General features: G+C 34.8%; 1 protein-coding gene across 1 annotated transcript in view; it reads right to left on the bottom strand.

Moving 5' to 3' along the window:
* The window catches only part of LOC149851465 (Pseudouridine synthase family protein), a 68,157-nt gene that overhangs the window by 48,347 nt on the left and 4,831 nt on the right, over nucleotides 1-14,979 (bottom strand). Inside the window, exon 5 of the mRNA XM_090000828.1 lies at nucleotides 6,300-6,387. Within this exon, the coding sequence (XP_089856954.1) occupies nucleotides 6,300-6,387 (88 nt within the window). The remainder of the gene's footprint in view (nucleotides 1-6,299; nucleotides 6,388-14,979) is intronic.

The following is a 14,979-nucleotide window of genomic DNA, read 5'->3' as shown; positions in this document are numbered from 1 at the left end:
TCATGGTGACACTTAATGCATGGAACTACCATGGAATTTCTAAATTTGTTAAGAGCAAAAAAAATATAGTGAATTTGTCAACAGGCCATGGACATGAACGACAACACATGTGTGTATCCATGTGTGTGTATTGTTAATATATATAAATATATATATGGAGAAATGTGTACGTGCTAAATGAAATATGTTAAATAAAACGTGCTAAATGGGTTTTTCTGCTCTTCCATTGTTTTTTTTTTGCAGTTCTGACCCCATGAATGTGTTGGGCATGGTCGATTTACAAGGAATCCACACCTGGATCATGTGTTTTCGATGAAAAAAATGATATTTGGAGCCTCAAAAATTTACAAAGATTTTGGACCGTTGATTTTTTGAAAGTTATAAAAACCAACCCATGTGTCAAAATCGATCACTTCAAGAGCTGATCCCTATAAAATCAAGTACATATATCACATCTGTACGGTCCAAATTTAAAAATAAAACGAAAAAAACCTTAAAAACTCATTTAGCATATTTCATGTAGCACGTACCCATTACTCTATACATATGTATGTATATACTTATATACACTCAAGTATATATAAGAGTACGTATATGATTTTGTATATACTATATTATATATATACATATTTTGTAAAATATTAAATCATTTTTTCTGTATTTTATTTTTTATTTTCTGTATTTTTTGCTAGGTTTTGACTAGCCATTAGGACTAGTCTAACGGCTAGTCAATCTAGCTGTTAGACTAGTCTAACGTTTAGATAGTCCTATCTCTTGCATATTTAAAGGGGATCTCCCCCTCTTGTATGTATGCATTCTTTGTGCATATTCAGCACTAATAAAATACTTATTTTTTAAGTGATTGTGTGTGCTCTCTTTGGTCCTTAGTGGCCATTGTATTTGTGTGCTCTTAGTGGTTTGTGCTTGTACCCTTTGTGGGTTGTGCAGGGTATCAAAGCCTTGAGCTCTTGATTCTTGGGATATTGGAGATTGAACTGTTCATGTGGACGTCAACTCATAGATTGTGTGTTCGTGGATCATGAGCTTGCGGTGCCCTCGAAGCCTTGCTATCCACCATTCATATACTTCTTCTTGCCTTCTCTATCTTCATTTTTATCTCTTTGTCATCAATATGGAGAAAAAATAGACTATTGTCGCCATTCATGTGAAGCTTAATGACTCCAACTACGTAATGTGAGCTGATCTTCCATTGTGAAACACCACATTTGGATCAAAGGACTATGAGGATTAGTCGATGACACCAAGAAAGAGCTAAAGCTAGTCATCACCAAGAATGACAACGGAAAAGAGGTTGTCCTTCAAGGAGATGACATGAATAATGTGGTCAGCTATGAAAAGAAGTAGAAGGAATGAAAGATGGGTCACTCCAAAATCATGTCATCACTCATAAATAGTGTGGATACTAACAAATGTGCAAGCTTGGCGAAATTCGATTATGCAAATGATGAATGAAAGTATCTTCAAGATATGTATTCACTCAAGGGTATTGCATATGTATACAATCTACAAAACAAAGTAAGAACTATGACCCAAGGAGACATGAGCATACGTGAATACTATAATGCTCTATCTCTCCTTTGGGATGAGCTAGCCTTACTTAAGACCAAGTGACATTGACCAATGGACATTGAAAAGCAAGCAAGTGAAGGCGAAGCACTTCTACCAATTTATTAATGGGTTTAGGCACGAATTTGAAGGCACAAAGTCCGCTCTTCTCCATAGAAGGGGTATTTACTCCATTGTGGAGACATTGAAAGAGTTGACTATGGAAGAGAATAGACTAAAGAAGCATAGTATTAAGGATGAACACTGTGTTGGCCATATCTAGGCCCGAATCTAACACACGTACCTACAAGCCTCCGCATTCTGGGAGGTCCTCCAATGAGCAAGAGAATAAGAAGATCATTTGCACTGGGTCACATCAAGCATGTATGCCCAAAAAAAAGAAGAGATGAAAAGAAAGAAGAAAAGATAGTGACGTCCATATGACTTTCACTTGAGAAATGTGGTGTTGATAAATGCTCCAAGAGCATTGGATCGATGTCACTTTCCCAACTAGTGGAGGTCCTACAACTACTTCTCAAGAGCCAATCATCTTTACTCTCCGGTGTCACAGTGTCTATATGCATTGATCCCGATAAGTCTTCTTGGATTCTTGATTTTGGCACATCATTTCATATGACCCCTAATGAGTCTATTCTATTTGAATGTCACTTTAGTTCAAATGATTTCTCTATGTCTACCGCCGATGGAACTTTTCTAAAAATCAAGAGATTTGTACTTTGAATGACTTTTAAAAATAGCCAAAATTTCTATGAAATAAATGTTAGAGTAGTGCTTAATTTGAATTTGAACCTTTTTTCGGTTTCCCAAATCTCTGACCATGGATGTAAGATCACCTTTTCACCTAGTGATTGCCTGGTTCAGGATCTCCAGTTAGAGAGGCCGATTAGGCAAGGCCATAGAAGAGGAGATTTTTACTTCATAGACAACTTATGTTTACCAAATGATTTTTTTTAATTAGGTGGCTAAGGAGGTATTGGGTGAGTCTAAAGGCGGTGCACCGCTAGGTAAGGATACATCGTGGTGGAACGAGGATGTCAAATTAGCTATTAAGGTTAAAAGAGAGTGTTATAGAAATCTAAGAGTTGTGATAATGAGAATTTGGAGAAGTATATGATAGCAAAGAAAGAAGCTAAAAAAGTAGTTCGGAACATGAGGGATAAGGTATATAAGGAGATTTATGACAAGCTGGATATCAAAGAGGGCGAGAAGGATATTTATAGGCTTGCAAAGATGGAGATAGGAAATCGAGGGATCTGGGTATGGTTAGATGTATCAAAGATGAAACGCATAGGTTTTTAGTCAAAGATGAGGAGATTAAGGAGAGATGGAAAGATTATTTTAATAAGTTATTTAATGAAAGTCATGCTCAGGATCTTGGAGACTTGTCCATTTCTTTTCATGAGATGAATTGTGACTTCATGCGCAAGATTCAAAAGAAAGAAATTGCAAAGGCTTTGAAGAAAATGAAATTAAGAAAGGCAGTTGGCCCATATGGTATACCTATCGAGGCTTGGAAATGCTTGGAAGAGAAAGGTTTAGAATGGTTGACAAATCTTTTTAACAAGATTTGGCGAACAAATAAGATGCCTAATGAGTGGAGGAAGAGTACTTTGGTGCCTCTATATAAGAATAAGGGTGATATACAAGATTGCACAAACTATCGTGGTATAAAACTCATGAGTCATACTATGAAACTTTGGGAGAGGGTGATTGAGTCTAGGTTGAGGAAGGTTGTCATGATATCGGAGAATCAATTTAGTTTTATGCCTGGAAGATCAACTATGGAAGCTATACATCTTCTTAGACAACTTATTAAGAGAAATAGAGAGAGGAACAAAGATTTGCATATGGTTTTTATTGATTTGGAGAAGGCATACGATAGAGTACCTAGGGACGTTCTCTGGTGAACAATGATGAAGAAAGGTGTTTCTCTAAAGTACATTAGTATAATTAAAGATATGTATGAAGGAGTAGTAACCAATGTCCGCACTTGTGGAGGGGTGACAACCAATTTTCCTATAACGGTTGGGTTACATCAAAGATCTGCTTTAAGCCCTTTCCTATTTGCTATAGTGATGGATGAAATTACGAGATCAATTTAAGAAAATGTGTCGTGGTGTATGTTGTTTGCTGATGATATTGTTTTGATTGATGAGTCTAGAGTTGGGGTTAATGCTAAGTTAGAATTATGGAGACAAACATTGGAAGCAAGAGGTTTTAAGTTGAGTAAGAGTAAGACAGAATACATGGAATGTCGGTTTAGTAAGCAACGAAGTAGTGATGGGAGTGTAGTGAAGCTTGGTGAGCAAGAAATACCGGTGGATGATTGTTTCAAATATTTGGGATCTATCATTCAAAAGTATGGAGAAATTGATGGAGATGTAAATCATAGGATAAAGGTTGGGTGGATGAAATGGAAGAGTGCAACTGGAGTGTTGTGCGATCGTAGAATGCCATTGCGATTGAAGAAAAAGTTTTATAGGAATACGATTAGGCCCGCTTTACTACATGGTACGGAATGTTGGGCTGCCAAGAGACATCATATTCAAAAAATGAGTGTAGCTGAGATGCGTATGCTGAGATGGATGTGTGGAAATACAATAAAAGATAAGATTCATAACGAGGAGATACGTAAGAAGGTAGGTGTTGCACCCATTGAAAATAAGATGAGAGAGACTCGTTTACGATGGTTTGGACATATTCAGCGAAGGCCTAATGATGCTCCAGTTAGAAGGATGGAGAAATGGGAAAATATATTAGTTAAAAGAGGTCGGGGTAGGCCCAGGAAGACATGGATGGAGGTGATAGGAAACAATATGAATGCTTTGAACCTCACCGAGGACATGGCATTGGATAGAAATGATTGGAGGAGAAGGATTCATGTGTAAGACCCAGAATGATTTTCGTTTTTGGTTCATATCGCCGACCCCAATTGTTTTGGGATGAAGGCGTAGTTGTTGTTGTTGTTGTTGTATGTTGAAAAGAAATATTTAGAAAATTAGCATAGAAGATTAAGACATCCAAGTGTGTCAAAATTGTATTTGTTTTCATTTCTTGAAAAATGTAATCAAAAGGATTTGGTTTGTAAAGATTGTATCCTCAAAAAAATGAAACGATTCCCCTTTGGATGAATCAATTTTGTCTCTAAATAACCATTTGAATTAATCCATTCAGATGTATGGGGCCCCGCACCATTAATATCTAAAGGATGAGGTTTTTATTATGTTATATTTGTCAATGATTATAGTAGACATACTTGGATATACTTTCTTAGACTCAAATCCACTTGTTTTCAAAAATTTCACAACCTAGTTAAAACTCAATTGAAAACTAACATCAAATTTTTTCGATCCAACTCAGGTGGAGAATTTTTATCTAATGATTTTAAGAACTATCTTGATTATCGTGGGATTGCGCATCAAAGATCTTGTTCTAATAACGACTGAGGCAGAAATATATATAATTATAAAGTTTATTTGTTATTTTTATTCAAAACCCAACTAATTTTAATTTTTTTATGTAATCTTTTTAGGCAAATCGAAAAGTTGTCAGCAAGAAAGCACAAAAAGCAATTCGATCCCATCAGTTTAGAACATTTTAATGAATTGAATGCATATGTTAAAGAAGAAGCATAGACTCTTTTGAATAAAGAGGACATTCAGTGGATTAACATGGAAGGAGTACAAGAGGTAGATGATGAAGACCCCACATATCTTGGAGACGATATGAATGTCGAAGGAGGAGGAGAAGAAGAAGATATTGATGATGAAGATGATTATGATTATTGCTTTATCATGTTTTATTAAAAAACTTAGTTATTTAACACTTAATTGTTCATAAACTTGGTTATTTTGTTTTTGTTTATGTAATATTAAAGTATAAGTCTTGTGGTATGTTCTTAATTGTAAGATATTTAATATTTTGCATTGTTCTTATAAGATATGCATGCAATATTATCTATGATTCTATATTAGTTGATGTTTGATGATGTCTTATGCAGCTCATAGAGACATGATGCTTCATATGTGATTTTATAGTTGTATTTTGTGCAATTCATCATTATTTCATGTGATATAATTTTTGTTAGATATTGAACCTTTTTTTTTGAATTTTTTTATTAAAAATTTACAATACGTTTACGATACAATACGATATGATATGATACGGTGTTACTATTAAGCCGACCAATATGAGTAACGATACGCTACTTACACCCTTGGTATAAACTGAAACATCCTGAAGCTACAAAGATAGTGACAGTGCTTAATTCCATCTATAGATGGTAGAGGAGCTTGGAAATTTTGTATTGTTGATGGCATTACCAAAAAACCCACAAGGTCCATTTGCTATCTTTTTTATATTCAGAACATTTTCATTATATTACTTTAAGTGTATATTTGTTAAAGTACTTATATCTTGAAGCAAAACTAAACATTTGTTAAGGCCTTGAACAAAATGAGATACAAATGCATTGTGATTATCACAGCACAACATTGCATGCTTAAATTTAAGTTCAATAGAGCTCTCTTTACATGAAGGATTGAAGGTTTGAAGTTTGAACAAATATATGGAATGACAGCCACAATAGGAACAGATTATAAAAAATAAAAATTGCAGCTTGCCACAACCCCACAGTAACAGGAAAAAAGGAAAGTTCCATAAAAATAGAATGTCTTGAAGATCTCAAATAGAATTTGCCTGTCTTCACTTACGGGGATAGATGCTGGTTTACAAACTGTTACAACATCATCCTCTTTCTCCAGAATTGGAATATTCCATGCCATCACAGGAGGTTCATGCCTAATGCATCAGTTGCACCATAGTAAAAAGCAAGCTTGTGTTACAAACCTCACTGTCATTTCAGAACAGCATATATACATAACAGTACAGGCGGTGGACAAAAGATTTCAGGCATTAAACATCAAAATCAGAGAGAGAAAGGCACAGATTTTAAATTTCAAATATCAAGACCCACCACATTACAAGCAAGGGTGTAATAATGTCATTCCTTTTATTAATCTACAAAATTATGCAAAAATGGATTTCTAAGCCTTCATATGACTAGGGGAAAATGCAAGTAAATCAATTCAATAAGACCAATACACACACAGTGGGGGACACTAGGCCGAGCGAACCAGCCTGGAATTTGGTGGACCGACACAGGCTGCCTAGCCTGTAAGTTAAATAGGAAAATAGAGAAGGGGGAATGGTCCGGCCATCTATCCGCACCTTCAAAAATCATATTTAGAGACATTTTTCGGCAAATCTGGCCATATGAATGTGATCTCCATGGCCGAAAACCCCCAAACAGACTCTTGAATCAACTTTTTTTTATGTATATATAAGATTTTACAAAGATCTAAAAATCAACGATTCTAAATCTCTGAAAATTTCTACATTTTAAAACCCTATCTACAAACCAAAAAATTTTGACGCAAGAGTTTGTTTGTAGGTTTTCGACCATGGAGATCACATCGGCACTGTCAGATTTTGTTGAAGAACACATCTAAATGTGATTTTTTAAGGTGAAGACAGGTGATTGGACCATCCCCCTTTCTCATATATATATATATATATATATAATCATGGTCACAAATATCGGTATTGGCTATTTCTCGTGATATTATAGGTTTGGTGATAAATATCAGGAAAATCTTGGGGCTTAAAAAAATAAATATATATATATATAAATAACAAAATTAAGTATATCATGTTTAGATAATAAAAGAAACAAGTAAAAAATGCAAAATAAAGAAGAAAAACGCATTTAAGATGTAGAAAATAAATAAAAACAGTAAAAATAATTGCTAATATTGTGATATTATCACGAGAATATTGTGATATTCTTATGATAATATCGTGATATTATCAAATTGGTGATATTTTCAAAGTATCGCGATTATTTACCTATAATATATGGACCATGTTACATGTCACATACATTGGGGCTGAACATGTAACGGAGTCACACGATGGGCACGGAGACGCAGCGTGCAAGTGAGGGCACTGCGCAGATCTGGTGTGCTCAGCTAGGGATGAACGTGTGGTGAGTGACGAGGCACAAGGGAGGCCTGATTCTCATTCATGAGTATGCTGAAGTTACTTCAACAAGTGTCTTGTCCAAGTAACTTCGGCAGTTGCTGCAGCCATCGATCGATATTCAGCCTCGGTACTTGATCTATCCACTGATTTCTGTTTTCTGCTACTCCAAGACACCAAATTTTTTCCAAGAAAAATGTAATATCCCGAAACAGACCTTCTTTCATCAGTGTCTCCTCCCCAATCCGCATCATTGTAAACAGTAATGTCATGCATACTTTTATTTTTCCAGTTCCTCTTATAGAGAAGCCCATCTCCAGTTGTACCCTTCAAATACCTCAATATTCTCTTGAGTGCATCCATGTGTCATGTTCATGGTTCATGCATGAATTGTGACACTTGGTTGACTGAATAAACGATGTCAAGATGAACAAAAGTAAGATATTGAAACATGCCGGCTATACTTTGATATCTTGTAGGATCCATATAGAGCTCTCCATCCTTTGAACTAAGTTTTTGGTGTAAAATACTTGGAGTAGAAAAAGGCTTGCAATCTTTCATGCCAGACTTTCTCAACAAATCTAATGTATACTTGTGTTGCGTTAGGGGTCAAGTAATCATCATTTCTATCCACTTCAACTCCAAGGAAATATCGCAAATTCTCAAGATCTTTCATCTTAAACCTCTGACTCAAGAGTCTCCTTATTTCTTCAATGTGATTCTTTGAGTTTCCTATAACAATGATATCATCAACATATATCAACAACAAGGTAATTGTACCTTCATCTTTGAAAATGAATAGTGAATGATCCAAGGGAGATCGGGAAAACCCATGCTTTTATATTTCCAAGGAGAAACTTTCAAACCACAAGCGTGAAGCCTGTTTCAAACCATAGATGGCTTTTCTTAGTATGCATACATGTGTTTATGGATCTCCTTCAGCATACCCAGGGGGCTGCTCCATGTAGACTTCTTCCTTCAAATCTTTATGAAGGAATGCATTCTTGGCATCCAATTGATTCAATGTCCACCCATGATCAACAACTAAAGATAATATAATTCTTATTATCCCATTTTAACAACAGGACTGAAGGTTTCATCATAATCCTGACCATATTCCTAAGTGAACCCCTTTGCAACAAGTCTGGCCTTGTATCACTCTATGGTGCCATCAGGTTTATACTTGATTTTGTAGACCCATTTTGAACCAACAACATTTTTATCAGTGGGTCTGGGAACAATTTCCCATGTTTGGCATTCATGTAGGGCTTCTATTTCTTCATTCATGGCTTTAATCCATTTATGTGATTGAACAGCTTGATAAAATGGCACGGGTTCATCATGCTTTTCAATCTGAGATAAAAATAGCTGAAAATCCATAGAAAAAATTTCATAGCTAACCCACATCTCAATAGGATGTCTAATTCTGGTTGACCTTCTCACGTTGCTTTCAGTCACATGATTATCTTGTTCTACATTCTGAACAAGAGGAGAACCTTTCCCTCTTCTCACATAGATATACCTTTTGAATTTATCAATATGAGAAGGTTGCGGGGCTGCACCTGCTTCAACACGTGAAGCTTCATCTTCTTAAACGCCAGACGAAGATAGGCCTACTTGACCTGGGTTGATATCATCCTTATCAACAGACTATGCCTCCTGAATACACTGGGATGAGCAATCACGATTGATACTCGCAAATAAATTTGCATTCAGCCATGGATGATAAACTTCTACTCTGGGAATTCGTTGGCAGAGATTGAAAAATACATCACCAAAATCATTCTTATAAAAAACGTTTCTTGAAATTTTAACACGCCTAGTCACAAGATCATAACATCGATACCCTTTATAATCATCTACCCTTTATAATCATCTGCATACTCCACAAACCTGCACTTAGAAGCTTTTGGCTGCAATTTATTTCTGAAGGATTCATCGATATGGACATAACAAGTGCATCCAAAAACACGCAGAGCATTATAATCAGGATGAATTCCAAAAAGTAAGAAATATAGAGAATTATTTTGTAAAACTGTCATGGGTAGACGATTTATAATATAAACCGCCGAATGAAACGATTATGTCCACAAGCTGATATAAATATTGTTGTCATGCATCATACTCATGGCAGTTTCAATAATATGTCTATGTTTTCTCTCAGCAATCTCATTTTGTTGAGGCGTATGTGGACAAGACACTTTATGTTGTATTTCATTACTTTAGAGAAAATCAATAAAGTCCTTTAAGACGTACTCACCACATCCATCACATTGAAAATGCAAGATATTGGTAGAAAAGTGGTTTTAAACAAAAGCATGAAAATTGTGGAATAGGCGAAAAACTTCAGACTTGTGTTTCATAAAGAATATCCAAGTATAACGAGAATAACTATCAATGAAAATAGCATAGTATCGACTGCTAGAAGTAGAGCAAACGAGAGTAGATCCCCAAACATCAGAATAAAGAATTTCAAAAGACCTTAAAGCTCTTTTATTGATAGAATCAAAAGGAAGAACATGACTTACATATTTGACAACTTGAGCACTTTTTATCATTTTCCTCAATAGGCAAACTGGACTTAGGAATTAACTCACTTGACACAAGTTTCTCAAGAAAATGACGACAACAATGACCAAGTCGACCATGCAAAATACTTGGCTTATTACATTTAGAAAGACTAAAAACAGACTCAGGACATGACGAAGATGATGAAGACTGAAATGACTTAAACTCCAATGAAGGCTTCAAGGCAGGACTTGTACGGGCATGTGGATCTTCCTTGAAGATGTACATGTTTCTGTGTCGCTTTCCTTCAGTGAATGCCTCTCCCATTTGAAGATCCTTGACACGCACAGAAGAGAGAGTAAATTCAACAAAAAAATGTGTATCATCGACAAGTCTAGAGACAGAAACAATGCTTTTTTTTATATTAGGGGCATGAATAACATTTGACAGATTGAGAAATAATTTTGACAAAGGAATTGTTGTATTTCTAACATGAGAGATATAATAGTAAGATCCATCTCCAGTAACTTTACTATTTTTACCAAGGTAAGGAACTAAGCTCGAGAACTTACCAACATCTCCCGTAACATGGATTGTTGCCCCAGAGTCAACATACCATAAGCCTTGATCATTTTGCTTCAAGTGCAGCCCTGACAATGCAACCAATAAAAGTTGTTTCACATCCCCATCAACCTTAGCAACATTGTCTTTTTTCTTGTGCTCGTTGTTTGGAGGCTTTCCTTTATTTTGGGGATTGAACCAGCAATTGGCCTTAATGTGTCCCTTCTTATTACACAAATAACACGTTGGAACAACCCTTTGATTTTGATTCTTCATATTAGAGTTGGGTAGCAAGTTAGGCGTAGGAAGCAAACATGGACCTGCATATCTTCCTTGACCCCTTCCTCCTCGAAAGTAGTTTCCTCCACGACCATGACCAAAAGAAAGGTCAGTAGCTAAAGCATCATAAGAATCAGGTTGAATATCAGAATCTTCAGCAATGCCCTTTAATATAAAAAAGAGCATTGTTTCTGTCTCTAGACTTATCGATGATACAAATTCTTCTGTGGAATTTACTCCATCTTTTGTGCGTGTCAAAAATCTTCAAACGGGAAAGACATTCGTTGAAGGAGAGCGACAAGGAAACATGTACATCTTTTGTGCGACAAGGCACTTGTTGAATAAGTTGGGGGAATCGATCTCAAAATCTACCTTACTATGTGACAATCAGAGTGCCATCAAAATATCGTTTAATCTTGTTTATCACAGTAGCACAAAACATATTGAGATAGATCAACACTTCATCCGGCAAAAGCTTGAAGACAAAGAGATTGAACCTCACTTTATTTCTACAGAAAATCAAGTGGCAGATTTATTTACAAAAGGACTGACGAAGAACATATTTTGTTTTTTAAAGGACAAGTTGTCCATGGTACAGAACCATGCACAACTTGAGGGAGGCTATTAAAGTCCATGTGGGTTGAATCAGTTTGGATCTGATCCAGATCCAAACTGCATATTAATTGTATATTGTATGCACGTGTTGTTAAAATGTACTCATCAATTATTGTAATTAGATATATTTTATATATATAAAAGATGATATATATACATATATGGTATATATGTATATGTATCTTCTTAATTATATATATATATAATATATATTTTCGTATATTAGCCGTAGGGGTAGTTTAGTCATTTTACGTATATTCTATTTTGGAATATGATTGTATTTTCTCTTTTATTTTTATTTTCCTTTTTATTTTTTCTAAATATATTTTTTTTGTAGTTTGCGCCACATTGGAGGACTCCCCAAAGAGTCGTTGGGGAGCCCCCAACGGTCACAAATGTGACCGTTGGGGGCTCCCAACGACTCATTTGGAAGCCCCCTATGTGGCTCCTCAAAGGCTTATAAATAGAGGCTTTCCTCCTTGTATTTGTTACTCCTTGGAGGAGCTTTTGCTCCATTGTAATGGGTGTTACACCCTTCTTCTCTTCAATAATATTAACTTATGCCTTATAAGCATTTTTGCCCCTTTTGTGGGTTTATGTGTTAGCACATTATGTGCTTGTGTTTTCCCCTTTAGTGGGTATATCCGCACTTCATGTGCATGTGTATTGGTTCATTATTGAACCTAATGTATTCAAAGTCGTTTCTTTACATGGTATCAGAGCAAGGTTGGGATCGAGTTGCTCTTTGTTGCATTGGGAAGCATGTTATTCAAGAAATTTTAAAGAAAAATGGTGAAGTTCTCATTTCTCTCTTTTGTTTCTTAAAATTATTTGGTATGCATTATATTTCTTTAAGTATTGTGCATTATGAAGAATTAGATATGTTTTTGCATATGTGTTCTCCTTGTCATTATGAGTTTGGATTCTTAACATTCCATTGAATTTTTTTTTCGTATATTATTCTCTTCCGTATGTCTTTTCTTGAAAAATAAGTCTTTTAAGAAAGTTATGTTAGAAGTAAAATGTTTGTGAGATATGTAGCATTGCTCACATACTCTCATCATAATTATTGGTTCATATTAAAGGTATGTGTTTACCCTCTAAAATGTCCTATATGAGGCTTTTCATAATATCATGTGTCTTTAAAAAATGATTTTTTGTTTTCCGACCTAATGAGTTCTTTTTCATATGAGCAATATTTGATTAAGAAGGCATTTTATAATACCGGTTGAATTAAATTTTAAAAATGATCTCATAAAATATGGTTATTCTCTTTACATTTTTCAATTCAATTTCAAGAATATGTTTTATTATAAAATTTATGGTCTTCATTAATGTTGCATACTTATTACATTAGGAGTTGGTTATAATCTATTAAGTCATATAATATTATGAATTTTTGTTTATAGATTTATGTCATAACGCAATCCTATTATTCTTTCTGGGATTTTCTCCACTTTAATAAAGTTTTCCCTCTTCCTTTCGTATGTACCCTCATTTGGGGATTTTTTTTTTGTTGGATCTCTCTTTGAGAGGCCTTTTGATCCTTGTGAATCTTCTTATGAGTATATACTCTTTGAGAAGATTTCATGATTGTTATAAGTTTCTTTTTAAATAACAATATTGGTTTTTATGAGACTTCTTAAATATTACCATCTTTATGAAAGCTTGAGAGACTCAAGCATTTGCCCTTCTCTATAAATTACATGCCTTAGTGCATGTTTGCTACTTTTACGCTTTTTGCGTATTTTGTTCAAGTATTGTGAGAGTGCCTTTGTTCACATCTTTTATAAAGTATTTGTGCTTGTATGCGTATTGTCTCTTCGTAGACATTTTCACATGGTACTCTCTTTTCAATAAAGAGATGTTTATATTGCCTTCTTTAGGGCTTGTTTTGTCCCCTAATGGACTTGTGAGATTGTTTCTTTTATTGTTATAAGTGCTTCCGCAATATCTTGTTACATGTTGTCCTAAATTTGCTCATTTAAGATTATTGTTATTCTATATCTTGGTATGCATATAATTGCAATTTATAAAGGCTTGATTTGATTCTTGGATTATTCCAAATTTGTTCTCACACATAACATTGCTTATATATTTCATGTTGTGTTTATTAAGTCTTTTTTATAATGATCATGATTGAACATAATTTCGTGTTTATGCAAAATTATTGTTATAAGGCATATTGTTGTGATTAATTATGTTAGACCTTTGAATCGGCCCTCTTTGTAAAACCACATATTTGGAAAATGATTTCCCTAAGTGTCCATTGCCTTTTATGGCATTTATTTTCTATCCATCACAAGTTATATGATGCATCAATCTTTTTTTATGGCCTTATTGTTATATTAAAGATGTTTGTTGAGGTGAGTTATGGGCACCTTGTGTTATGTCATTTTAGATTGTCCACTTGCCATATTATAGATGGTTGTTGAGGTGAGTTATGGGCACCTTGGGACTCAAGAATGATTTGTTATATGATCTCTAATTATGAGTGTGTCACTCGTTCTCTTTTGGCCATTGATCTTATTGATGCTCTTATTTATATATAAATGTGATGGATATATGGTGTTTGAAACCTTAAATGTTTTAAGGTATATTAAATTCAAGGGTTTTGGGACTATTGCTCAGCCTTTTGTTGTTTATGAATCTTATAAGTGCATTTGCACATTTGTGAGTTCGTGTTTTGTGTTTTTTGTGCACAAGTGTTTCAAGTGTTCTTGTTGTGCGTATGTGCACGTATTTATTTTCAAAAATATTGTTCATTGGTTATATTCAAGGTTTTATTTATATGTTTGTCATTACCAGTTTTATTGCCTCAAAAGTCTTCTCCTCTTATACCTCTTATCTAAGTGTCATCATATGTAGACAAGATTTTTATTACACATTTGTGTGTTGGCAGCCCTTTGTTGGCTTTGTTCTCTTGGTCTAGTAGTTGAACACACTTGTCTTGAGTGTTATTATATGTAGACAAGGCACGTTGATTCACACCATGGTGTGTGATTTTAGCCCATGTTGGCATTTGTGTCCTTGTTCTAGTCGCTGAGATGTATGCCCATGGTTGGCTTCTTTCACTCATTTCAAGTGTCATTTTATGTAGACAAGAGATGTATTGTGTTATAGCCCATGGTTGGCTTGTTACTCTTGTTCTAGTAGCTGAACATACTTGATCTTGAGTGTATTTTTACGTAGACAAGAGATGCTTTTGGTCCATGTTGGCATCTATTCTCTTTTTTTTGTCGTTGATGCACTCATTTCAAGTATTATTACATGTATACAAGAGGTTCTTTTACACACTTTTGTGTGTGTTTTGGCCTTTAATGGCATTATGGTTATGTTCTTGTTCTAGTAGCTTATACACTTGATTTGTGGGTTTTGGAAAAATAATGA

The sequence above is a fragment of the Nuphar pumila genome, chromosome 1 (assembly GCF_984573655.1).
Source record: "Nuphar pumila chromosome 1, dmNupPumi1.hap1.1, whole genome shotgun sequence".
Lineage (NCBI taxonomy): Eukaryota > Viridiplantae > Streptophyta > Magnoliopsida > Nymphaeales > Nymphaeaceae > Nuphar > Nuphar pumila.
Note: the sequence above shows the minus strand (reverse complement) of the source record. Positions and strands in the feature narration are given on the sequence as shown.